The sequence below is a fragment of the Mus musculus genome, chromosome 16, assembly GCF_000001635.26.
Source record: "Mus musculus strain C57BL/6J chromosome 16, GRCm38.p6 C57BL/6J".
NCBI classification, from domain to species: Eukaryota; Metazoa; Chordata; class Mammalia; order Rodentia; family Muridae; genus Mus; species Mus musculus.
Window position 1 is genome coordinate 13,664,118 of NC_000082.6, and position 25,623 is coordinate 13,689,740.

Consider the following 25,623-nt stretch of genomic DNA (forward strand, 5'->3'; position numbering starts at 1 on the left):
TTCCAGGACAGCCAGGGCTACACAGAGAAACCCTGTCTCGAAAAAACAAAACCAATAAATAAATAATATTAACTATTTATTAATAAATACTAAAGTTCATGATCTAATTTCTATCTACCTATCTATAGTCTATCTCATAACATTACGAAATAGAGATAACAATGTCATTAATTTAAAAACCTAAAAGTGAAGGTCTGATAGGTGAGATAATTTACCCAAAGCCTAAATCTTTTTGTTTGTTTTCGGGGGAGGGTTTGGGGTTGTTTGTTTTTAAGATGGGGCATCATATAGTCCAGACTGCCCTCAAACTCCCTACACTGTCAAGGATGGTTTCTGATTCAACTCTAACTCTGCATCCTTCCCAAGGCCGAATCACAGGCATGTCCCACTGTGTGGTGCTGGGAATGGAACACAGGGATCATTCATGCTGACTGACTCTGGGAACTGGCCCACAGCTCCAAGAGATGATCTAAAACAATTCTACATTTCCACTCCATCCCAACAACAATTCACAAACAGAAAAGGATCCACCACTAACCTGGCAAACAAACTTGACATCTGGTGAGGACCTACTGAAAGGCTTGGGGAAAACATAGAAGTTAAATGACTTCGTTACATGCCTGGGAAAAGAAAAGAAAAAGACACTCAGGGGTGACATCAGGAGACATCTTAGGAAGTCCCACCACCCACTAACTTAACCTACTTGGAATCTGTGTGGTCATACTTAAAAGCACAAAGGCCAAACTGAAACAGCAAAAAGTCCATGGAATGCTGGAAAAGGGAAATAAAACATCAGACACAGGAGAGCCAGGTTTCTCACGTGAACAAGTGTTCTCAAGCTGGTGGTTTTCTGGGCCTCTCAGCATAACCATAGCAGAACCCTTCTGACGGAAAACACTGGGCAGGCTATGTACCACAGTTTTATCCATGTGCACACAGTTCTCAATTGCATTCACAATTAAGAACTCAACTTTCATCATCAGAGCATATTATCAGGCATATTTCCAAATTACTAAAACTACTGAAAGGACACTAGTCAACTCCAGAGGGTAAACTGGCTCTGGCAGGCCTTGCCTGTCTCTATTCCCTCTGCCTCACTAAAAACCATTAGTTTATATTCCTAAAGCTAACTACCAAGATCTATTCCCTTATTTGACCACTTCATCCTCCTGTGACTGACTACCAAGGTCCAATTATCAGTTTTGAAGTCCAGCAACCAAAAGCCCCTTTGGCTCACCTAATTAACATGCCCAATTAAATAAACCACCTCACCCTAACATGAGGTTTCCCCTTTTACCTTTAAAAACCCTCATTTACCTATGGACTATGTCTGTCTCCTCTCTATCCAGAGGCAGCCTTTTGTTCCTCCATACAAATACCCCTGCCCCATCTCTCTGCCCCCTTTCCCTTCTCCCTTGTCCTCCCTCTCTTATGTTTATCTCTTATTCCTCTGGGGCAAAAACATGTCCTGTGTGTTGCGAGCTTGGTCTGGGGGCTTCTGAGCCAATACTGATCCTTTCAACTACATCATACTTATTTCCTACATATTGAATTAATATTCAAAGGTAATAGCCCTTCCCCAGAATGTCTTTCAGAGAACAATAAACAATCATTTTGTTATTTTTTTTAAACATCACTAAAATGTAACTTTCTGGCTAGATTTGAAAAGATGCACCTCACTTAGAAAACATGCAAGTGTAAATTTAATGATTCCGCCTTTCTGTAATTCAGTAGCAAGAGGAGCCACAGGAGAAAGGAAAGGGCTTTTGAGAATACCCACTTGCCTTTTTAAGCTTCTGATATCTCTCTTCTGGGGTGTCAAAACCACTTGTTAATGCTGTTACTGAGGGTCCATTGCTGATTCCTAGATCATAAAAAACAGATATTAGGCTGCTTCATAAATGCTAGTGTGTCAGTCTCCAGTGCTTATTCATATTCCCATTAGTTAAAATTAATTCAAAGTGCCTGTATCACACTTTTTAAAAATTAACATTCATCTGTGCTGTGGGTGTAGTTCACTGGTAGAAGTGCTTGCTTGCCTTGCACATGAGGGCCTAGGCTGGATTCTTACATTCACAGAGAAATCATAATTACAGGATGGAGAGATGGCTCAGTCAGCAAACTGCTTGCTGTGTAAGCGTGAGGACCTGAACTGGAATCCCTAGAACCCATGCAAACAGCTCCGTGCAGCACTGCCGAGAGCAGCGGATCCCTGAAGCACACTGGGCGACCAGGTGCATTGCAGGTTGAGACACTGCCTCAAAAAATAGAGTGTGGTTGAGGAAAAGCATTCAGTGTTGAACTCCAGCATCTATTCATGCACATGTGTGTACACATACTTAAACGCATACGTAGCACATGTGGGTCTACTGAGCTAACCAAGGAAGACTTGTACTAAAGCATTAAGTAATATCCTTATTTGTCGTCTAAGTACAGCCCTGGCCAGTCTCACAATACTATAGGTTTCCTCTTACATGATGTGTCTAGAGTGGTCACAATCAAAGACAAATGATGGCTGGTAGAGGCTAAAGGGAGTAATAGAATAATTCCATGAGTAGTTATCTATTTAAGATAGAAAAAGCCGGGCGTGGTGGCGCACGCCTTTGATCCCAGCACTTGGGAGGCAGAGGTAGGCGGATTTCTGAGTTCGAGGCCAGCCTGGTCTACAGAGTGTGTTCCAGGACAGCCAGGGCTATACAGAGAAACCCTGTCTCAAAAAACCAAAAAAGAAAAAAAAAAAAAAATCCAGAACTGGAGGATACCAGCTGGACAGCAACATGAGTGTAGTTAATGCTACCAAATTCCAAAACCACTTAAGAACAAATGCAATAGAGCTAGGAAATGTCTTGAAGCGTAAAGTGCTTGCCATGCAAACACGAGGACCTGAGTTTGGACCTTCACCATATAAAAACTGAGCATGTCAGCACACAGTAACAGGACCCCACAGCTGTCATCCTGGCACCTGTAACCCCAGCATGGATCTTGTAGGAGAGACAGATTCGGGGGGCCTGCTGGCCAGCCATCTTAGTAAAATACCCAGCTCTAGATTCAACAAGAGAAACACGTTGAAAACTTATTTTAAACATAAGCTACCCAAAAACAACCTCTGGCCTCCACTCATCATATACATATACATATTTGTGTGTGTGTGTAGTGTGTGCATTTCGAAATGATAAACTTGGATAGGTGTATTTTGTCACAGGAAAAAGACCTCAACCTAAACCCCCTGCTTTTTAACCATATACACCTAAATTAGTTTAAACAGCACCAGAACCATAATCTCTATCCAAAAATCTCACGCCCTGACCAACCACAAAACCACATCTCTCCCAGGCTTTTGCCATGACCAGTGAGGAAGGAGGCAGGGAGCCTTTGCAATACAAGGTGTAAGCCCAGAGCTTTCAAGGGAGTGATACCTGAAAACTCCCCATCGATGGCGAAGAAGTCAGCCTCCTCTATGGCCTGGTACACTTTGTGAAGATTAATCTTAAAATCTGCAGAGAAACCAAGAAAAGGCTCAGAACAGGTGGCCTGCCTTCCTGCCCACCAACTAAAGGGAGATGGGAGAAAGGGCCGGAGGAGCTCCCGGGGCATCGGAGAAGCGGAATAAGTGTTCAAGGACCACAAGGGACACCTCCTCCAGGGGTCACTAGATAAAGTATGCACGACTGAAAAGGGCTAGCCCTGAGCAGGTGAGCAGGGAAAAGAAAGGCATGGATGCCAAAGGTGCACGCTTTGCAGAGCGACAAGTCCCACCAGCAGCACCGCTTTTCAGAGGAAGTATTGCCCGGCGGGACTGACTTGTCCCGGGCCCCGCTAAACTCGAGAGGTCTGGGCCTAGCACGCTAGGTGGGCTTGAGGACAGGGATGGGGGTTGTGCGGCGGACACGCACTGCTCCGGATTATCTCCATCCTGCGGCGCAGACGGAACCTTGGCCCCGCCCAGGCTGACGCCGGTCCACGCGCAGAGTTCCGCAGCAAAAGCAGCGTGGGGATGTCGGAGGCCGCCACGAAACAGCACAGGACACTTCCGGAAACAGCGCGCGCCGCTGCGCCTGCGTCAGATCTGTGTCACGTTAGGGGCGGAGCCCGGGCCCTCCGGGCTGCCTAGAAAGGAAAAAGGGGCATTGCTATCAAAGTCTCAAGGCCTGGCCCATATGTTGGAGAAGTTTCCTGTCCTGAACCTGGTTGATCAAGAGACATATGGACTGGTTTCCCCTGGGTCTATAATTCCAGTCTGAGAAGGATGAGGCAGGAGAATTTGCAAATTCGAGGCCAGCTTAGGGAACATAATGAGAGTCTGTCTAAAAATTTTTAAATTAATTTTATATATACAAATATATAATTCTTGCTTAATTTGTGGGGTAAAGTGTTGGAGAAGTATACGTGCGCATTTGTGTGGCGGTCGGTGATCACTAGTAGTAAGCAAAGAAGGACCTCCCGTGGCTGTTCTTGTTCTCCACCTTCCTTGAGACAGGGTCTCTCTCACTGACTGAACTTGTTTCAGCCGGAGTGGCGCCTAAAATGCCAGTCTCTGACTCCCAACACTGGGTTTACAAGATTGCAGGGCTGTGCCTAGCTTTTTTTTCATGGGTGCTGGGGATTTGTCCATGAGTCTGGATGACTCCACAGCAAGTGCTCTTACCCACGGAACCATCTCTATGCCCCATATTGACTGAGTTCCGGTTCTATGCCACTCTGGTAGAAGAGAGACACTGTGATGACAAATCATGGTGGTTGTCCCATTGCAGCGTAAAACTTGGATAAGAAGAAAAAAAAAAAAAAGCCAGGCAGACATCAGACTTGCTACTTGGAAACATGATAGTTGCTATGGAGATAAAGAGCAAAATTCTGCAGCAGAGAGTGTTAGGTAATCAGAAAAGGCAGAGCCATTTTTGGGAGCCTACTTTGTGACCTAACACTCTACAAAAGTGGCAAGTACTCTTAACCTCTGAGCCATCTCTCCAGCCCTACATTCAGCTCACCTCAAAGAGTTTCAGGATTTTGTTAGCCAGCCCCTGCTGGCTTATTCCAGAGATAAAGTGTTCACAGGGGCTAGATAGTTGGCTGTTAACAACTGTAATCTTTCCAATATTTATCCTCCAAAGAGTAAATGAGACCCCGTGTGATGGCTATTCTTGGGTGTCAACTTGACAATATCTGTACTAAGCTACAATTCAGAAATGGAAGGCACACCTGTGAGAGATTTCCTGCTTGATTTACAGTGAGTGAATTCACTTCTAGTCCAGACCTCTGAGGTAGGAAGACATACATGCTTAATCCAGATCTTGAGGCAAGAAGACACACACCTTTAATCTAGATCTTGAGGTAGGAAGACACAACTCTAATCTGGGCCAACCTTCTGCTGGCAGCCTATGTAAGGACCTGGAAGAAGGAAGCGCTTACTCTTTGCCTGCTTACCCTGTAGGAAGTCCATTCCTTCACTGGCATTGAGGCCCTCCTTCCAAAAGACCAACTTAGACATCCAGCCTTGTGAGACTGAACAAGTACTAGAACCTTAGACTTGCTGGTCCCAGCTAGTCATTGTTAGATTATTTCCTCTCATATCTAAATATATACAGTTTGCTTCTTTATTTTAACAGAGTGCATTAGTGAGGGTAACCTAGGGTCACAGAACTTTGGAAATTATTCTCTGTCTCTGTGTGTATGTGTCTCTCTCTGCTTTGCACATCGGGAATGATGATACCTTTACCTGCCCTGGAGCTCGAACATCTCCCCCAGGATGCTGACCTTCAGAAACTTCTGTTAGAGACTAGACCTGATCTTCAGCTGAGATACATCACACAGGTGAGCAGCCTTGGGAAGATAGGCTTAGGACCATAGTTAGGAACTTAGTGTGAACCTTGTGTGATAAACCTCAGCGTAATACAACGTAACTTTCATTACACTAAATACTATGCATATCTATCTCCCTTCTTGCTTAAGACAGAGGCAGGTTGATCTACAGATTGAGTTCCAGGACAACCAGGGGTACACAGAGAAACCCTGTCTACAAACAAACAGGGGAAGTATGGTGGGACACACCTGCAATCCAACCATCTGGAGAGTTCATTTGAATTCAGGACTAAACCTGTTCTACAAAGGTTGTGTCTTATTTATTTATTTATTTATTTATTTATTTATAATATATGTGTGCTCTCCTGCATATGTATCTGCTGCCTGAAGATGGCATCAGATCCCATTACAGATGGTTGTGAGCCACCATGTGGTTGCTGGGAATTGAACTCAAGACCTCTGGAAGAGCTCCCAGTGTTCTTAGCCATCTCACCAGCCCAGGGCTGTGTCTTAATAAGGAAAAATAATCTTAAATGGTAAATTCTGTTATGTATCTGTTATCACAATGAAGAAAAAAAGGTTTCTACCTTTACTAGATCACTCTCTAGAAAGTAAATTCTGCTAGCACAAATCAGTTTTACTCTTTACCAACTTGAAAAGAACACTCTCATTTATTCCTTTAGAGGTGGCTGATCTCAAACTCATTCCATAGCTAAGTCTCCATAGTCTTAAACTTTTTTTTCTTTTTCAAGACAGAGCTTCTCTGTACAACAGTGCCCTGGCAGTCTTAAGAGGACTCACTTTGTAGGCCAGGCTGGCTTCGAACTCACAGAGATCCTGCCTCTGCTTCCTGAATTCTGGGGTTAAAGCGCTACCATGCCTGACAGCCTTCAACTTCGAATCCTCTTGCCTACTCCTTGCCTCGTTTGGGGATTACAGGTGTGCCACCGAGCCCAGTTCGTTTATATGCTACTGGGATCGAACTCAGCACAGCTTGGTATGTTAGTCAAGCAGTGTACCAACTGAGCTTCATTCCCAGCCCCATCTCCAACAACGTAGAGATGTTAAAATTTTGAAAGATCAAATCAATGATTGTCCAATTAAAGCAAGCTGTATTTGGGGGGTACACCTAGGCTAACTGACTGTCTCCTCCTAAATCGGGTTTTGAGAGAGCAGCCTCTGCTGGCTTATAGGAGATAAGAGTTTAAAGAGTTGTTTAAAGAGTTGGCTATTGCCGGGTCTGGTGGCGCATGCCTTTAATCCCAGCACTTGGGAGGCAGAGGCAAGTGGATTTCTGAGTTTGAGGCCAGCCTGGTCTACAAAGTGAGTTCCAGGACAGCCAGGGCTATACAGAGAAACCCTGTCTCGAAAACAAACAAACAAACAAACAAACAAACAAAACCCGAGTTGGCTATTAACACGTTTTTATAAAGATACAATGAAAGGGAAGGAACGAGGGCACGTACATGTGAATGGGGTTGCAAACAGTTTATTAAATCAGAACTGAGAAACAGGAACTTTTTCTTTCTTTGGTTAAGTTTCACTATGTAGCTTTGACTGTCTTGGAATTCACTCCGTAGACTAGACTGGCTTCGAACTCACAAAGATCATCCTGCCAAGCATGGTCTCACAACGTCATAGATTGAAAACATAGTACCATTGAGTTCTCAACAGATCTAGATCAAGGTGGGTAGCTGCGGAGTAAATGTGATAACGCCATTTTACCCCAAATTCCGACTCTATAAATAAAACTTTAAGGACTGCTTCTGTGGTTTTCTTCATAAATGTGAAGTTAAGATCTATTACGATGCATTCGGGCACTGTGGGAGACTTTGATGGCTGAATAAAGCTAGCTAAATACGGGAACGCAATCCAGCTGGAACCTCCAGACCTGGGGCGGTGACTTCTGTGCTTGGCTCGGACGAAAAGGAAGGGGCGGGTCGCGTTGGTGCGCATGCGCCCGCATGCCCCTAGAGCAGCCGCTCTAGGCAGCCGGAGGTCGCACGGGGTTGAGAGCATAAAGAGGTCTCTCCTCTATGGTTGCGGGAGCTGATCGTAGTCGGCCCCTAGGCCCAGGTTATTTCCGGAAGCGAAGCCTTGTCCTCTACTTCCGCGGGGTCCTGGCAGGTGGCGGTGACAGAGTGGGTACCAGGACTAGTGGCGAGGTGAGCTTCGGCACGGTGTGGGGTGGTAATGGTCCGGCAGGGCGCTTGGCTTGAGAGTGCGGCGCGGGAGACGGAACTGAACCCGCTCCCGGAGCTGCGCTGGCGGGGACTGAACCCGCTCCCGGAGCTGCGCTGGCGGGGTGGGTCCAGGCTCTGGGGCCTCCTCACCCCGGCCTGGACGCGTCCCAGCAGGGCTGCGGACCGTAGCCCCTTCCCTTACGAGGCGAAGACCCACGCCACTGCAGGTCTCTAGTCCTCCCCCGCGTCGGGGTCTGGGTCAGAGCCACTCGACCCTGGGGTGGTGACAGAGATGGGTCTTGTTTCCACTTACTTGCGGGCTATGGGCGCCCGCCACGTCGGCTAAATCCGAGGCACCTTCCTGTCCCAAGGCAGAGGGTTTCATAATGGGAAGTGAGGATAACGGAACATCAGACTCCAAAGTGACACCGAGGCTGACCTAGAACTTAGCTCTTCTCATTCCCATACACACGACTCAAAAATCGTGTGCTGATGAGAGCGTGTGTGTGTGTGTGTGTTTTAGAAGAGAGACGCTGTGTCTAACTGGGGACCTTTAACTGGGCAAGGGGCAAACCCCTAACTTTGGTTGAGAAGAGAAAGTGGGAGCCATTGGGTCCTCCCCACGGAAGCCCATTGGCCCGCCCTTGGAGTGGCCCCAACGTCACACCAGGAGAGGCCAATGCGAAGGAGTTTTCCTTTCACCTTTAGGTACGGACTGCACGTGCTGATGAAGTTTTATTTACTTTTGTCAGTGCTCTTTTATAAACAGCCTGGATGTGTCCCGACCAAAGTGCACGGTATATGCCAGGGAATATCGTCCATAAACCTGATGGGAAAGCTGTACTCTGTCCAGGCTGTTCACACACACACACACACACACACACCCTTTTCCCCCTTTCTCTCTGGCAGTATAAATGCTAACCACACTGTTAACAGCATTCAGTAAAATGTGACAGTTAGTAATGCTATTATTATCAGTCAGCAAACTTTTTACCTGGTCGAAGTTTGACATCTAATCCCACAATCCTTTAGCGATAATATTAGTATGGCTTGATAAATGGAAAGTAATGAAGCTCGAGGAGAACAAAGGGTGACCAGATTGGGAGCCCAGGTTGGCCTCGCTCTGAAGACTTAACTTTGGTTTTGGTTCTTTGTTTGTTTATTGGGGGGGGTGCATTTTGAGACAGGGTTTCTCTATGGAGTCCTGACTGTCCAATAATTCACACTAGGCTGGCCGAGAATACACAGAAATCCACCTGCCCGTGGGGATTAAATGCCACCATGCCTGGCTTGTTTTATTTGTTGAGAAAGGCTTTATGTAATCCAGGCTGGCCAAGAATAATTCTTGGACTTCTGATTTCTCTGGCTTTCTGAATTGAGTAGCAGGAAATGGAGAAGGGAGAAAATGAAACTCTTGAACTGAGTCTAGAAATCTGGACTTATGCAAAAGAGAGATTTCCCTGAGTGGTGTGTGCCACCATGCCCGGTTTATACACTGCTGATGATAGAACCAGTCAGCAAACACTCTACCAAATAGTCCAGATTAGGTAACACACAGATAAACCTTACACAGTTAACTTGGGTTTGGAGTGGATTAATCATCAAAGACGGTTTGGATCTTGTGAGTGGATACTTTTGACTCAGAAATCTTAACAGATGGGAGTGTAATGATCCATTTAAGATAGTTATTGACAACCATGCTGATTATGCCAGTTAAAAAATTTTAAGTCCTTTTAATTGATGACAAGACCATAAGTGGCCTTATGCCTCTGAAAATATCCCTTGCTGCCTCTGCCCAGGGATAGAGTTTTTAAAGACAAAAACCTCAAAGACCTTAATTTACCTCAAAGTTAGATGAGGATCAGAGTAAACTTTCATTCCTGGCAGGGCATAATTTTAGATGTAACCTCAAATGGGTATCCAAAGCAGACATTGGGTTGCGGAAAAGGGAAAGACAAAATACATTCAAAACAGGATGGCATTACCTTAGTCATTTCAGGAGGAACATTTGAAGAAAAAAAAAAAAAACACTCAAGGAGCAGAAATTTATAGGTGGTCTATGAACAGAGTCTAATCTTAGTAATAGAAGGAACTCCTGTGAGTTGTGATATATGGTTATTATCCCCACTGTTATAGGGATACAAAGAAAGGTAAATGACCTACCCTAGATCAAGCAGCTAATGGTTTGTTGAGCTAAGATTTAACGTGATCATTCTGCCTCAAGTTTGTGCTGTAAGTGAAAATGTTCACTTGACAGCCAGACATGATGGTGTCCCAACATTTAACAAGCCAAAGCCTGGTGGTGCAGACCTTTAGTTACTTGGTAGACCAAGGCAAGAAGATTGCAAGTTCAAAGCCTTAGTTATATGGATTGGGGCTGAAGGTACTACCTCTGTAGTAGAGTGTGTTTAGAGTGAACAAAGTCCTGGCTTCAGTTCCCAGCACTAGAGAAGTTAGTTTACTACTATGTCATTCATATTCTTTACTGAATAAAACCACAGCTGTAGGTTTTATTTAGTCTTATTTTCTTTTTCCATAGCAGGGAGTGTTGTTTTGTTGAGATGGTTTCATGCATCACTCGCTGGCTGGCCAGTGATGACCTTGAACTCTTAGTCCTTCACCACTGAGCGGCTGGGATTACAGGCCTGTGCTGTCGGGTCCAGTTTAGTGGGGAAGGTTTTGGGCAATTTGATGGGAATTTTGCTCTAGGGAGATGATTCAAACATTGAAAAAAAAGAAATTCACAAAAAGAGAATAGGAAATGAGCATTATTTAAGTTTCACTTTAGCCATACCTAGTCTGTCATAATTAGGCATTTACATGCAGATTACATGTAGTTGTAAACTTCCAGGCTCTTGTGAAGAACTTGTTTCAGGTACATAGTCAGGTCCATATCTATAAATTGCATATCTGCAAGTTCAATGGTGAATGAGGGGGAAAATTCAGTTCAATTGTGGGCTAGAGAATGTAGCTCAGTAGTATAGTGTTTATCTGTTGTGTACAGTGGCCCTGAGTTCTACCTCCAGTCCTGCCAGAAAAATCCAAGAAGTTCCAAAAAGCAACATTTGATTTTTGACGTATGCTAAGTACTACACTGAATCAAGAGGAATGAGGCTATGTGTAGGTGTACACACCCTTCGATAGCTTCCCACCATTTCACAGATCCTTAGCCTCTCCAGCTCTCTGGGCATTGTTTGCCTGGTATTCTGATCACTTGTACTTTGTAGTCAGGCTTACTGTGGTTGCTTGTATAACAAGCATGTTAAGAGATGACTAAAAGAGCCTGGTGGTGGTGGCACAAGTCTTTAATCCTCATACTTGGGAGGCAGAGGTGCATGGACCTCTGTGAGTTCCAGAATAGCAAGGCTACACAGAAACCAGAGGGATTGGAGAGAAGACTGGGGGATATAGGAAACAGTGCATAGGCCACTTGCAAACACTGTCCTTGCCCAGAAAGGACTTGCACACCCATGAATCCTGTCACCCTGGAAAGTCCCGGAGGAGACACCAAAGGAGGACTGTGTACTCTTCTGCCTTGTTCTCAGACATTCTAGTTCAAGTTCTTGAAGTTTCCCATGGGATTCTATTGAAGATATTAAGAGTCACATTAATAAAGAGTCAGATATTTGTTTGCTTCAATTTTCAGCTGCAAATATTTAGAGCCCCACTTTGCAGCTATTGTGTGATATAATAGGATTCTGTAACTTGATTCGAATTCATGGAGTCCAGATTTGGAGAGACAAATGTGGCTGGAATAGGATGTGCAAAATAAAGTCAGCAACTGCATTTTGCTTTTCTAAGAGTAGATAGAACTAAGAGGGAAAGAGCCTACAGAACCTGGAATCTCCTGCCACATTTGAATCATGTTAGCAATTCTGCTTTTGGCAGGGTTGAGAGTGAAGGTGAATGGGTTTGCATAAAGGAAAGTCTTGATTCTAAGATAGATTTACTTCCTTCTAGTGCAGTGGTCCTCGGTCTCTGAGTTTCAACAAATTTGGGGGTTGAGTGATGCTTTTTAGGGGTTGCCTAAGACCATCAGAAAACACAGTTATTTATATTAACAATTCATAAACACCAAAATTACAATTTATGAAGTAGCAGTGAAAATAATTTTATGGTTGGGGGTCACCACACATGAGGAACTGTATTAAAGGATTGCAGCATCAGGAGGGTAGAAAACCATTGTTCTAGTACCTTAATAGGCAAAAACAATACAGAGCTAGGTCACGTGTATGATTCAAGATTGGTTAGGAAGTCAGTAATTTTGCTCATTTGTTTATTCGATTGTTTTTGTTTTTTTGAGACAGAGTATCACTATGTAGCTTTGGCTGTCCTGAAACTTGCTGTGTAGACCAGGCTGGCCTTGAACTCACAGAGATCCTCCTGTCTCCATCTCCTGAATGCTGGAATTAAGGTATACACCACTACTCCCAGCTGACTCTCATTGATATAACCAGCACAGTATTGCTCTGGAGGATTGTGGGTAGGGAAGGGAATAGCCTCTTTCTGATGGAGATCTTAGTTCTATTGAGGGACAAGACCAACCTGGGAGGGTTAGGTTACAGAATGACTTGTCTTAAGAATTGGTATGCATAGTATGGATCCTCTTGGCCCCTTTTTAAAGTTTTATAAATCTATAAGAGGTGTGCACTAACCTTTCAGGGTTTGTAAGGTGCCCATCAATTGCTCCTACAGAAAATAATACAAGACAGTTTATACTTAACTTTTACTCACCAGCACATGCCAACGAGACCTCTAACTGCTCCTGTGGCAGCCTGCGTACCAGCATCCTGGAACCTGGAACCATCAATTTACACTGAAGTTCACATCTCCTAGAGTCTAGCCTATCTAGTGTGCAAGTGAATTTTGAGGCTAGTATCTCAGTGGCCATCAAAGAACTGCTAGGATTGTCTTGGTGAACTTGTGGCGAGCCCAACCTTCCATGCTTCATATCCCGGTCATCCTTGGTCACCGTCCAGGATCAGTGTACAGAAGAGACAAGATGTGGCCTAACAGATCATATGATGAAGTACCTCAGAATGTCTCCAGTGATGAATCTACCCTGAGGAAAACAAGAGGTGATCTTTCTGCAAGCCAACAGCATGAGTGCGGGGATGAGAAAGATGACTTTAGAAGAAACTGTTCCTCTTCTTCCCATTACTCAGAACAGCAGTCTCCCCATAAAGGGGCTTCTTGTTTTTCCAGAAAATCAGGTATAGATCAGAAGAACTCCCCACACAGCAGATCTGGATCCAGTGGAAGCCATTCTCCAAAACAAAGCAAACTGCATTCTTCCCATGGGTCAGAGCTTAGGAAGTCCGAGCATGCTCATTCCTCCTACAAACGGCACAGTGAAGAAAAGCCAGAAGGAGGTAAAAAGAGGGCTGGCCAGTCTTTGAAAACATCAAGAGACACACACCCAAAAAGTTCTTCAGCAGTTCCTTCGTCAGAAAGTTTAAACAAACTCAAAAGGCTTGATGAAAAGGGACGTCCTAAAGCTGCAAGCAGGCAAGCTGTAGAAAAGCCAATGATGGCAGATGAAAGTGACTTACCTAAAATTTCTGAGTTTGAAGTTGGATTCTCAGAACTTATGGATCAGCCACAAGAACCTGGGTCAAACAAAAAAGATCATACAGAATTCATTGATGACCAAGTAACCAATCGCCGTAAAGCAATAGTGTCAAAGACCAAGGAAATTGAACAAGCCTACTACCAAGACTGTGAGACCTTCGGAATGGTGGTGAAAATGCTGGTTGAAAAAGACGCTTCATTAGAAAGGCCCATTCAGTTTGCGCTCCGGCAGAATTTACATGAACTAAGTGAGCGCTGTGTGGAGGAGCTCAGGCAGTTCATTGCAGATTATGATGCTGCTGCTTCCTAAGGACTGGTGCTCTAGCAGAAAGTCTATCTTGATTGTCATTCCAGAATTGTATAAATGCTTCATATGTGGCGTTTTTGTGATGAAATAACCTCAGTTAAACATCTAGGAAACATCTGAAATGGTCAGCTTAAAATCATCTTCAGAAATGTTTCCACTATGGAACCTCATGATTCATACACTCACCAGTGTGTGTCTTAGCCTGCTGGGGAGGCTTACTTACTCATGCTCTGTAGTCTTCCAAGTAGATGAATGTATGGCTCAGTGTACTTTACAGTTAGATTGAACTTCATAGTAAATGGTAGCATGTAAAAATGTTAGGATTCGAGTTGTGGTTTTTATTGGCTTTTGTTTTCTTAGGCTTTGTTGCTTTTATTAAAATCATCCTACATTAAAGTATGTTTTCTTAATAAACTGGTACTTTGGTATCTTAAGAGAATAAAACACGGGGATGAGCTGACTCTTCAAAGGACACATGAGTTTGTAATATGAGTTGAAGTTGATGTATCTGTGAGGTACTGGGGATTACGCTCAGAATTTTGTTATTCTAGGCATCTGATCCACCACTGAGCTATAATCCCAGCATCAAAATGAATATTTTAAACCAACTATTATTAGATCATGTGTTACTTGGTAACCCCTATAAAGCTTTTTGGTTTGGGGGTTTTGTGGTTTTGGGGAGGGATTTGTTTTGTTTTTCTTAATAGCTTTCTGAGTTGTTGAACGACTACTGCATGTAATGCAGAATAGATCCTAGAATGTCTGCCACAGGGATAGCAGATGACAGGCTTAGCCTAATGCCCTTCTCAGCCTGCCCTCATCTTGCCCAACACAGCTTAAGGCAATCTGTTCAGACAACAAGTCAGGGTCTAATGGAGCATGTTACCTTTATCCTAGTCACCTCTGGCCTTCTCCAGAAAGAGTCTTTTTGGAATTGGAAAAATACAGAGTTTTAGACAGACTGGAAATGCTTTCTGTCTTATTAATGGAAGAGCCAGGTTTACTGGCTACAGGAATTCCACTAACATTCTATTCTATTTACTGACAGTTGGTTCTTACTGCCATTCCTGACCTTTGCCTCAGTTAGTCTGGGCACATTAATGTTTATATGGTAGTCATGAGAGATGGGTGGATACTTTCTGCCAGCATTTATAGTGTTATCCCAGACTAGGCCTGGCCTCCCGGTTTGATTGTGAATGTTCTCTGTGGAACATTCTAAGAGCTAACAGTTGGAGTTCATGTCCCAGATAGTATTGTCAAATCCTAGCTTGTTTTTCTCATCTGTACCATTGCAGCACCTTGGTGTATACTAGGCGATAAAGGAGTGAGTCATACTTATTAAGTACTTTGTTAGGATAGTATCTTTATGATGACATTCTTTAAATTTCTATTTTATGTGTATTAAGATTTTTATTTTAGGGCTGGAGAGATGGCTAAGTGGTTAAGAGCACTGACTATTCTTCCAAAGGTCCTGAGTTCAATTCCCAGCAACCACATGGTGGCTCACAACCATCCGTAATGAGATCTGATGCCCTCTTCTGGTGTGTCTGAAGACAGCAACAGTGTAGTTATTAATAGTAATAAATAAATTTTTGGGCCAGAGCGAGTGGGGTTAACCGGAACAAGCGTAGGTCCTAAAACTTCAATCCCAGCAACCACATGAAGGCTCACAACCATCTGTACAGCTACAGTGTACTCACATACATAAAATAATAAATCTTTAAAAAAAGATTTTTATTTATATGTATGTGTGTTTTGTCTGCATGGGTATCTCTGTACCACATGTATACGGTGCCTGTTAGAAGCCAGAGGATGACACCAGATCCCCTGAACTGGAGTTACAGATGGTTGTGTCCTGCCATGTAGGTGCTGAGATAGTTCTCTGAAAAAGCACCCATTGCTGTAACCACTGAGTCATCTCTTCAGACTCAAAGTGGGGTTGTTTTGCTCACACTGAATATCTTTGCAAAGAGAGGATTGAAAGAAAAAGTTTTAGGCTGAATTTGAAATAGTCTTTAAAAACATTCCTCAAATTTTAGGTATAATTTCGATCATGATAACTGAGTTTGAGTTGGTTTTCTTTGAATATATGTATGTGTGCACATGGAAGCCAGAGGTTAGGGTACTGTTATTCAGGTTCCATCCAGCTTCACTAGGCCTGGAACTCTTTGATTAGGCTATGGAACCTACATGTTTCCACCTGTCAGCTTTGTAATTGTAATAAGCTACACGTGCCTTATTATTGATTTTTGTTTTAATGTACATTGGTGGTGTGTCCATGTGAGAGTATCAGACCCCCAGACCTGGGGTCACCGACTGCTGTGAGTTGTCGAGTGGGTGCTGGGTACTGAGCCTGAGTCCTTTGGAAGAGCACCTGATAACTCTTAACCATTAAACCATCTCTTCATCCCACCTTATTTACTTGTTTATCTTTTAAATATGAGGTCCAACTTAGGTCTTCAGGCTTGTACAGCAAGCACCTAACAGCTGAGTGTTCTCCTTAACCCAGGTTTGTTCTGTTGCTGCTGCTGTTGCACTGTTACGGAGGCATTTGGGGGTGGAGGATGTGAGATAGGGTCTTACTATGTAATTCTGCCAGTGCAGTTCTGGCCTAGAACTCTTACATTGACCAGGCAAGCCTCAGATTCACCTGCCTCTGCCTTCTTGGTGCTCAATTTAAGACATGAACCGTAAGGCCTGGCAAAGATACTCTTAAACCTAGATTAAATGGTTTCTTACTTGATAAACTCAATAAAATTTATTGCATTAAGTTGGTCAAGGTGGGAAGGCCTGTAACCCACCACTTAGGAGATTGAGGTGAGATTGCCACCACTAAATGGTTAGCCTGGGCTACAGAGTGAGATCCTGTCTCAAAATAATCAAAGAGCTTGCTCTCCTTTCCTCCTATATAACATAGAGCAAACTACATGAACCATACCCTCCAGCATTTCAAGAGGTATCTGTCCTTGGGCAAGTGAGTTTACAAAGGTTAGAAACATTTTTTGTTTGTTTTGGTTTTTTGGTTTTCCGAGACAATGTTTCTCTGTAGTTCTGGCTGTCCTAGATCTCACTCTGTAGACCAGTCTGGCCTAGACCTCAGAAATCCGCCTGCCTCTGCCTCCCAAGTGCTGGGACTAAAGGGTCTGCGCTACATCTGCCCAGCTTAGAAATATTTTTGTTCTGTGGATCTCTTAGGCACAGTAATTAAAACATAACTTTAGCTCTCACAGTATTGCTAATTGACTAGGTGGTAGTGACTTTGCTATATGAGCAACTGGCAAGGCTAACAGATGACAGTGCTATAGGTGGTCAGTAGCCCTCCAGATAAGTGTGTCGGTGAGGACCAAACCAGACAACTTAGAACAGGAATGGACAAGTTCATTTATCTCAGGTTCTTTGATAGCAAAGCATCACTGGGGACATTATGTGCATCCTAGCATCCTTTCTTTCAAAGATTTTCAGATAACTATACCAGTTAACTATGGCTTGAAGGGTGGGAGGTCATATTGAGATAGAAATGGTGCTGCATACCTCTAATAGCAGCACCAGAATTGGTAAATTCAGTCCTAGTTTGGGTTACCGTATGAGACCTGTCACATAAAAAAAATTATATATACACATATATATATATGTGTATATATATATGTATATATATATAAATTTTGGAAGGGCCCAAGTTATCAGAGACTACTCTTTTAAACCCTTTTGTGGTCCCTGTCCCTCATATTATCCTGAGTGCTTCACACACAAGCAGGTTTCTGTAGCCTCCCATCCTAAAGCAAAACGGAAATTGTATCTAGAAAAATGTGTGCAAGACCTAAGCTATCATTTTCTCAACCTGATAGCAAACCAATATGGAAAAACGTATCAGAACTTCAAAAGCTGACCATTCCAAAGCTAGTTAGCCTAAAAACAACTTTGTACAGTTTCAACTCTCAAGGCATCCCATTAAGAGCAAGACCTGAGAACTCCTGGGAACTAACAACATTAAAATGGAGGACCGAGGGGCTGGAGAGATGGCTCAGTGGTTAAGAACACTAACTGACCTTCCAGAGGTCCTGAGTTCAATTCCCAGCAACCACTTGGTGACTCACAACCATCTGTAATGGGATCTGATGCCCTCTTCTTACTGTATAGCTGTATAGCTGTGGCTGGCCAAGAACTCAGACACTCAAATGCCTCTGTTTCACATGTGCTGGAATTAAAGGTGTTCACTTAATTTTTTGACACAAAGACATATTTAGAAGTCAGTTCAGCTAGACTGAACCGCACAGATCTCCTGTCTTTGGTTCCTTGGTAGTGGGCTTGGCAAGCTCACACCACCCTTGCCTGAATTTCCATGGGTGCTGAGGCTCCAAACTCAGGCATCCATGCTTACATGGAAAGCACTGTCTCCCCTTCCCCTTAATTTGAATTTATATTCTTAACATTATACATGTTCCACAGCACTAATCCCTAGTCCCTATATTTTGTTTTCTGTCTTCTTAGAACCAGGAGTTAGGTTTGAATAGTAAATGTCTCCCAGGGTCTTGGGCAATTGAATTGGTCCTAGTTAGTAGAGAGAGCTGTTTGGGTAGTATGATGGTTTGTATATGCTAAACCCAGGGAGTAGCACTATTAGAAGGTGTGACCCTGTTGGAGTAGGTGTGGCCCTGTTGGGGTGGGTGTGGGCTTTTAAACCCTTATTCTAGCTTCCTGGAAGCCAGTATTCGTCTAGCAGCCTTCAGATGAAGATGTAGAACTCTCAGCTCCTCCTGCGCCATGCCTGCCTGGATGCTGTCATGCTCCCACCTTGATGATAATGCACTAAACCTCTGAACCTGTAAGCCAGCCCCTGTTAAATTTTGTCCTTATAAGTGTTGCCTTGGGGCTGGAGAATGGCTCAGTAGGTAGGAGCTCTGACTGCTCTTCCGAAAGGCCTCAGTTCAAATCTCAGCAACCACATGGTGGCTCACAACCACCCATAATGAGATCTGATGCCCTCTTCTGTACGTCTGAAGTCAGCTACAGTGTACTTATGTATAATAATATACATAAGTATGTATATTATGTATAATAATAAATTTTTAAAAAATGTGTTGCCTTGGTCATGATGTTTGTTCACAGCAGTAAAACCCTGAACGGGTATGCTAGAGAAAGTGTATCACCTTGGGGGTAGACTTCAAGAATTTAAAGATTGCATCATTTATACTTAGCTGTTTTGTGCGTGGGCTGTCAGCCTCCTCATCCAGCCATGCCTGCTGTGTTGACATGCTTTCCTGCCTTGATGGACTTTCTCCTCTGGAAGCTAAGCCAAAAACCCCTTCCCTCTGTAACTTGTCTTGGTCATGGTGTTCTAACACAGCAACAGAGCAGTAAATAAGACATCTTTGTGACTTATCTATAGTTATCCTCAGTCCAGCCCATCCCCTATCCACAGAGAGATGTGTCATGTAGAACTCAGCTTCACTGACTTCATTGCATCTGAAAATTTATGTGCTCTCATCAGTCAACTGCCATTCTCATTAACCTGGCATAGGAGACACCATATCAGATCCCAGCCCTGACATTTGCTGGTTTTGACAAAAAATACAAAACAGTGCCTGAGGCAGGCCTAGTTCTTACTTAGATGGCCTGTATCCTTCCCCTGGCTCTGGAGTTCAGATGTGCTGGTTATTTATCTTAGGGCCTGGCTCAGCACCTAGCTTGTAAGAGATACTCCGTGAGTAATGGTGTCTGGGGCTGAGGATGTAGCTCAGTGCTAGAATACCTGCCTAGTGTGGACAAAGCAGTGCAAAACCAAAACAAAAATACTTTCGATATACTTGCCATATACTAGGCTTTGTACTAGACGCTGTACATGTATTAACTTATAGATTCTGCAAATGTCATGGGAGTAGACTCTAGTTCTGAGCTTGTCATACTGAGGAGGCTGATCTGCTCACTGGGGCCTGTGTTCTTCTTGTTTGTTTGTTTGTTTTATTTGCATGTTCTGTTTTTTTGGGGTAAAAATTTTGCTATGTAGCCCTGTCTAGCCTGGTACTTACGGTGTTGCCTGGGCTGTGTTAATCCTGTTGGATAAGAATAAAACTCCTGCCACAAATATTTAGCCAAAATTGAAGCAAGTTTTTATTAAATACTGGCCAAGATGGTGGATACTAGCCATGTCCATACCTGGGATTCCCAGAGAATGGCTGTGAATTACACATTAGTCCCAGTGTTTATAAAGGCAAATTCTACAAGGCTACATACTTTTTGCATTTGCCCAGTCGAGGCAAGCATACATCCTGATGTACTTCTACCTCCTGACTATGTGTGATCGATCAAGCACATGTGCAGTTGGGGCAACCAACCTTGTTTCCAGGAGTGAATACACGTGGCTTGTTATATCTCACTTCCTCCGCATTCTAGGAAGTTATCCATCGTGGGGCAAGTAGGGTTTATAGGTCAAAGGCATTTTGTTGTATAGCGCTCCTAAGTAATTTAAACTTAAAACATAACTTTAGCCCTCATAGCGGGTCTCATGCAGGAGGTGGTGTGCTTGCCTCAGTCTCCTTGGTGCTCGAACCACAAGTGTACACAGGTGTCTTAGCTCCCCAAGCTCTTGTTGTCGTGGCCGCTGTGGGTAGCAATGGCGAGTCTTAGGAATGTACCCTACTACCAGAAATAGGTGCCCTTTGCCCCTACCTTTTGTGAGTGTGGGGTGCTGTTTTTTATTTTATCGTTTTGAGAGACAGCTTAGTTGGTAGAGTTCTGTCTAGCGTATATGAAGCCCTGGGTTCAGTTCACAGTTTCACAGAAACAAGGTATGGTGGCACACACCTCTACTCTTGGCTTCTAGGAGCTCAAAGCAGGAGGATCTAGAGTTTGAGGCCAGCCTGGACTATATATGATCTCCACGCACACCTACCCCTTAAAAAAGAAAAGGAGACAGACAGAGAGAGAGAGAGAGAGAGAGAGAGAGAGAGAGAGAGAGAGAGAGAGAGAGAGAGAAAGAGAGAGAGAGAGAGTGAGAGAGTAAGAGAGAACAAACTTGAGTAGAATGACAGTAATCTTACACAGCGACCGTTCATTCATCCTGTTGTGTGGCTTTACCCCACTCCCACAGACTTTATGATGCATTGCAGCAGTGTCCTGAGTCTGAAAGTGTCTATGTGTATGGATCCCAGAATTTGCTGAGAGATGGAGGAGCCTCAGAAAAATGACCTGAGCATGAGAGAGCAGGAGGAAGAGCATCCTGTCAGAAGCAGCGGCCCTCAGATTTCTGTGAGCGAGTTCTCCTGCCACTGCTGCTACGACACCCTGGTTAACCCCACCACCTTGAACTGTGGCCACAGCTTCTGCCGGCACTGCCTGGCTTTATGGTGGATGTCTTCAAAGAAGACAGAGTGTCCAGAATGCAGAGAAAAATGGGAAGGTTTTCCTAAAGTCAACATTCTCCTCAGGTAACACTGGGTCCTATTGACAGCATGGTGTGCAGTGTGGTTTCTCTGTGGGAACTGCTGTTTATAAAGAAGCAGACTTGAGGCAGATTACTCTAGGAGCTTGGAACCAAAAGCCAGATTCCTTTCTTACAAGTGGTTGTCATCTGTCCTTCCGTTTTATTTATTTTTTTAGGCAAGATCTCACTACAACATGTCTGGCTGCCATGGACCTGCTGTGTAGATTAGGCTGACCTTGAATTCACAGATCTGCCTGCCTCCTGAGTTCCACTCCCATTACCCTCCCTATTGTCCCCTGAACCCACCTTGTGTTTTAGTATTTTAAGACTGAGTCTCAGTCAACTCACACTGCCTCTTGCCTCAGCCTCCTGAGTTACAGGCACAGGCCGACATGCCTAGCTGATTGTTATGTTCCATGGGAAGAAACAGAGATACATTTCTGGTTATGACCATTGCTTATCATCCCCTACCCTAGAACACTTCTTTCTGATTTATGCTTATGAGTAAAACGATAAAGCTATACAATTAGAGGTAACTGGTGCTAATTTTCTTAATATGTAAGTAAAACCTGTGGCTGTCATCGCCTGGTAGAGTTTCTTTCACAACCAGCCACAAACCCTTTCACATGGTTGGTTCTTCCGTGCTTCCATGCAGTAGGGCCTTTCCAGTTTTTGTTTGATTTGGTTTTGGTTTCTTTTTATTTGTATGTATTATTTTTATCTGCATGTGTATCTTACTTGTGCCTGCTGTCTGAGGAAGTTAGAAGAAAGTATTGGGTGCCCTGGAACTGGAGCTCTGGTTGTAAGCCATTGTATGGGTTCTAGGAATCAAACTCAGGTCCTCTGCAAGAGCAGCAACACTCTTAACACAGAATCTCTTCAGCTCCTCCTAGTTTTTGTTTGTTGGTGGTGATGTGTGTGTGTGTGTGTGTGTGTGTGTGTGTGTGTGTGTGTGTGTAGGGGTTGATTCTTTCCTTTGATTATTGGTTTTTGTTTTTGTTTTTTTTTTTTTAATATAAGCACACTGTAGCTGTCTTAAGACACACCAGAAGAAGGCATCAGATCCCATTACAGATGGTCATGAGCCACCATGTGGTTGCTGGGAATTGAACTCAGGACCTCTGGAAGAGCAGTCGGTGCTCTCAACCACTGAGCCATCTCTCCAGCCCTTGATTGTTCTTTGAGACAGTGTCTCACTATATACTTTAGAGTTCTGCCTGCCTCTGATGGAATTGAATTCATGTGCTACCACACCCAGTGCCTTGGAGGCTCTCGTTCTTTTTCTTCTTATTTCCTTAGCAATATGCCTTAGTTAGGCAACCTCACTCAGATCACTAGAATACCCAAAAAGTCCATGAACCCTTTAACCCAACATTGTTTTATAAATTATGTGGTATTCTACTAGAAGATTTCAATATTCTAGGCTCAGCAGGTCATAGTACTTGCCACTCAAGCATGATGACCGACCAGAGTTTGATGATAGGAGGGGAGATCAGATTCCTGAAAGTTGTCATCTAACCCCCACATGTGCGTGACCAAACTCACACATTGGACACATATGTGAACATAATCATTGTAAGTAATTTTATTAAGTCAGTCTCATTGTGTCACCCAGGCAACCTGGAACTGCCTATGTACATCAGGCTAGTCTGGAACTCACAGAGTTCTGCCCTTGGAGTGCTACAATTAAGGACACATGCACCATACCTGGCAATATCAAAGGTTGGGTGGTAAATATTTTGCTGCCATTTATGAGACCTCAGATTTAGTACCCAGTACTTTCTGGGAAAAAGACTTGTACGTAAATATCTCATTTGGCTGTTTCCTTAGTGGTAGCACATAGATTGTTGTGAATTTTTTGTTTTTATCATAAAGCAGAACTCTTTGTTGCTCTTCTGGGCTTCTCTGGATTATGAAATGTCTGTACTGGTGGGTGTAGTCTCTGAATGCTATATCTTGTCAAACACCTGTTCTGTGATTTCTCTCTTCTCCACAGGGATGCCATTGAAAAGTTATTTCCTGATGCCATTAGAATGCGAGTTGAAGACATTCAGCAGAATAATGATGTAGTCCAAAGTCTTGCAGCCTTTCAGAAATATGGGAATGATCAGAATCCCTTAGCTCCCAGCACAGGGCGAGTAAATCCTCAGAGAGGAGGGGGATTCTTCTCCGGTGTTCTCACAGCTTTAACTGGTGTGGCAGTAAGTCTGGCTGTTTAATCTGTACCGTGCGTCAACCCCCAGTTGCCTCTGAAGTCAGTTCTTCTGATATCACTTAAACAGTTGATGGTGTAACCATGTCTAAGTCATTGTAGCCATTAGATTTGTGCTGCATGTTGATAGCTGAGACCATATAATCGTTGTTGGCTGGGTAGGTGTTAGCTCTGTTCTTATTCAGCCCTCTTCCTGACCTTCAGTGGTGTCATGATGACCCCCATTTTAGAGCTCAGGAAAGGGGCAGAACAAGACTTGAGAAACCATGTCTGCACTGTTACGGGATTCTTTCTCTTCTTTCTTTCTTTCTCTTCTTTCTTTCTTTCTTTCTTTCTTTCTTTCTTTCTCTTTCTCTTTCTCTTTCTCTTTCTCTTCTTTCTCTTTCTCTTCTTTCTTTCTTTCTTTCTTTCTTTCTCTTCTTTCTCTTTCTCTTCTTTCTTTCTTTCTTTCTTTCTTTCTTTCTCTTTCTCTTCTTTCTCTTCTTTCTCTTCTTTCTTTCTCTCTTTCTTTCTCTTCTTTCTCTTCTTTCTGTCTTTCTTTCTCTCTCTTTCTCTCTTTTTTTCTCTTTCTCTCTTTTTCTCTTTTTCTCTTTCTTTCTTTCTTGGGGGTCCTTCGTTTTTTTAAAAATTTATTTATTTATTCATGCATGTGAGTACACTGTCACTTCTTCAGATACACCAGAAGAGTGCATTGGATCCCATTACAGATGGTTGTGAGCCACCGTGTGGTTGCTGGGAATTGAACTCAGGACCTCTGGAAGAGCAGTCAGCGCTCTTAACTGCTGAGCCATTTCTCCATCCCTGTTATGGAATTCTTAAGAGCACACAGGTCACTGCCAATGGAAAGACTGCTTAAGTCCAGTCCTTTGAAGTTCTTAATGTTTCCCTGTAGAAAAGGCAAATGAGTTGGTGAAGTCAGAGACACAATTGCTCCTAGATTGTCTGCCATGTACCCTTTCCAGACCTTTGCACAGCCATGAGCAGAAATGAACCTAGAAACATTGTGTCCTCACTTCTCTAGGACTTAGGTTGCCTTCTTTCTTGAAGAGACTTGGTGTCATTTCTCAGACTCAGCCCCTTCCTTGCCCTGCCCCATCCTCACATCCTCAAAAACTGACCTTTCACTTCTGACCTCCTGTCTCCTTCCAGGTCATCCTGCTTGTGTATCATTGGCGCAGCAGAGAATCTGAACATGGCCTCCTGGTGCACAAGGCTGTAGATAAGTGGACGACGGAAGAAGTTGTCCTCTGGTTAGAACAGCTAGGACCTTGGGCCTCCCTGTACAGAGACAGGTTCTTATCTGAAAGAGTAAATGGAAGGTGAGAAAAAAAACCTGGCACACCAGGGTAGGTGTGGTGGTGCAGGCCCTAAATCTTAGAGGCAGGCAGATCTCTTGTGAGTGTAAGGCCAGCCTGGCAAGTTCCAGGCCACAGGGTGACATAAATCCTGTCCATACCAGACATATTTCTAGATGGATTTGAGATACATTCTACCTGCCACAAATCCTATCTTATAGAAGTGAATAAGCGTGAGCTTGTAAGGTCTTCACAGATATGTAAAACCATTTCCAGTCATTTCCTGACTCTCAGAAGAAAACTCATTTTCTTCCTGGTCTACCCTCACTTCTTCTCCCTCAGCAGATTTTATTATCTTTATTCAAAAATGGCTTTGCCTATAGTTCTTGCATATTATGTAATCATAGAACATGGAACCCTTGTGTGCAGCTCTTTCCCTCAGTCTGATTTCAAGGCTCACACATGTTGTAGCATCATCTATGCTTTATTTTATCTCTGAAAAACTCCTTGTATAGGTAGATCAGATTGTCAGTTCCTCACTTGGCAGGTATCTGAGTTGATTTCATTTGTAGTTATTTTGAATAGTGCTGCTAAAATCATTCTTGCACAGGGTTTTGTGTAAATATGTATTCTGAGAACTCTGAGGAATGGCCACATCCCAGGATCTGTCTGTGTTTACTTTTCAAAGATGTTGTTGAGTAATAGTTTAATTTCTATCTTAACTTCTCATTATGAAAGTAACATTTGGCCAGGCATGGTGGTGCAGGCCTTTAATCCCAGGACTTGGGAGGCAGAGGCAGGTGGATTTCTGAGTTTGAGGCCACCGTGGTCTACAAAAG

General features: G+C 43.6%; 2 protein-coding genes across 10 annotated transcripts in view; one reads left to right on the forward strand and one right to left on the reverse strand.

The window, feature by feature from the left end:
- The window catches only part of Parn (poly(A)-specific ribonuclease (deadenylation nuclease)), a 130,235-nt gene extending 126,154 nt beyond the window's left edge, over nt 1-4,081 (reverse strand). For 3 of the 6 annotated variants that reach the window (NM_001358453.1, NM_001358452.1, NM_028761.3), the window contains exons 1-5: nt 3,894-4,053; nt 3,417-3,494; nt 1,785-1,864; nt 704-771; nt 539-620 (exon numbers count right to left, since the gene is read on the reverse strand). In NM_001358453.1, the coding sequence (NP_001345382.1) occupies nt 539-620; nt 704-771; nt 1,785-1,864; nt 3,417-3,494; nt 3,894-3,912 (327 nt within the window). In that variant the 5' untranslated portion in view covers nt 3,913-4,053. The other 3 variants (XM_017317145.2, XM_030249305.1, XM_006522652.3) reach the window with 2 other exon arrangements.
- Nucleotides 4,082-7,740: 3,659 nt separating this feature from the next.
- Bfar (bifunctional apoptosis regulator) overlaps nt 7,741-25,623 on the forward strand; it is a 31,755-nt gene continuing 13,872 nt past the window's right edge. Inside the window, exons 1-4 of one of the 4 annotated variants that reach the window (NM_025976.5) lie at nt 7,741-7,961; nt 20,945-21,281; nt 23,274-23,478; nt 24,639-24,808. In NM_025976.5, the coding sequence (NP_080252.1) occupies nt 21,019-21,281; nt 23,274-23,478; nt 24,639-24,808 (638 nt within the window). In that variant the 5' untranslated portion in view covers nt 7,741-7,961; nt 20,945-21,018. Of the gene's footprint in view, nt 7,962-12,357; nt 12,394-12,716; nt 14,820-20,944; nt 21,282-23,273; nt 23,479-24,638; nt 24,809-25,623 lie in introns of those variants that run through there. The other 3 variants (NM_001177552.1, NM_025653.3, XM_030249248.1) reach the window with 3 other exon arrangements.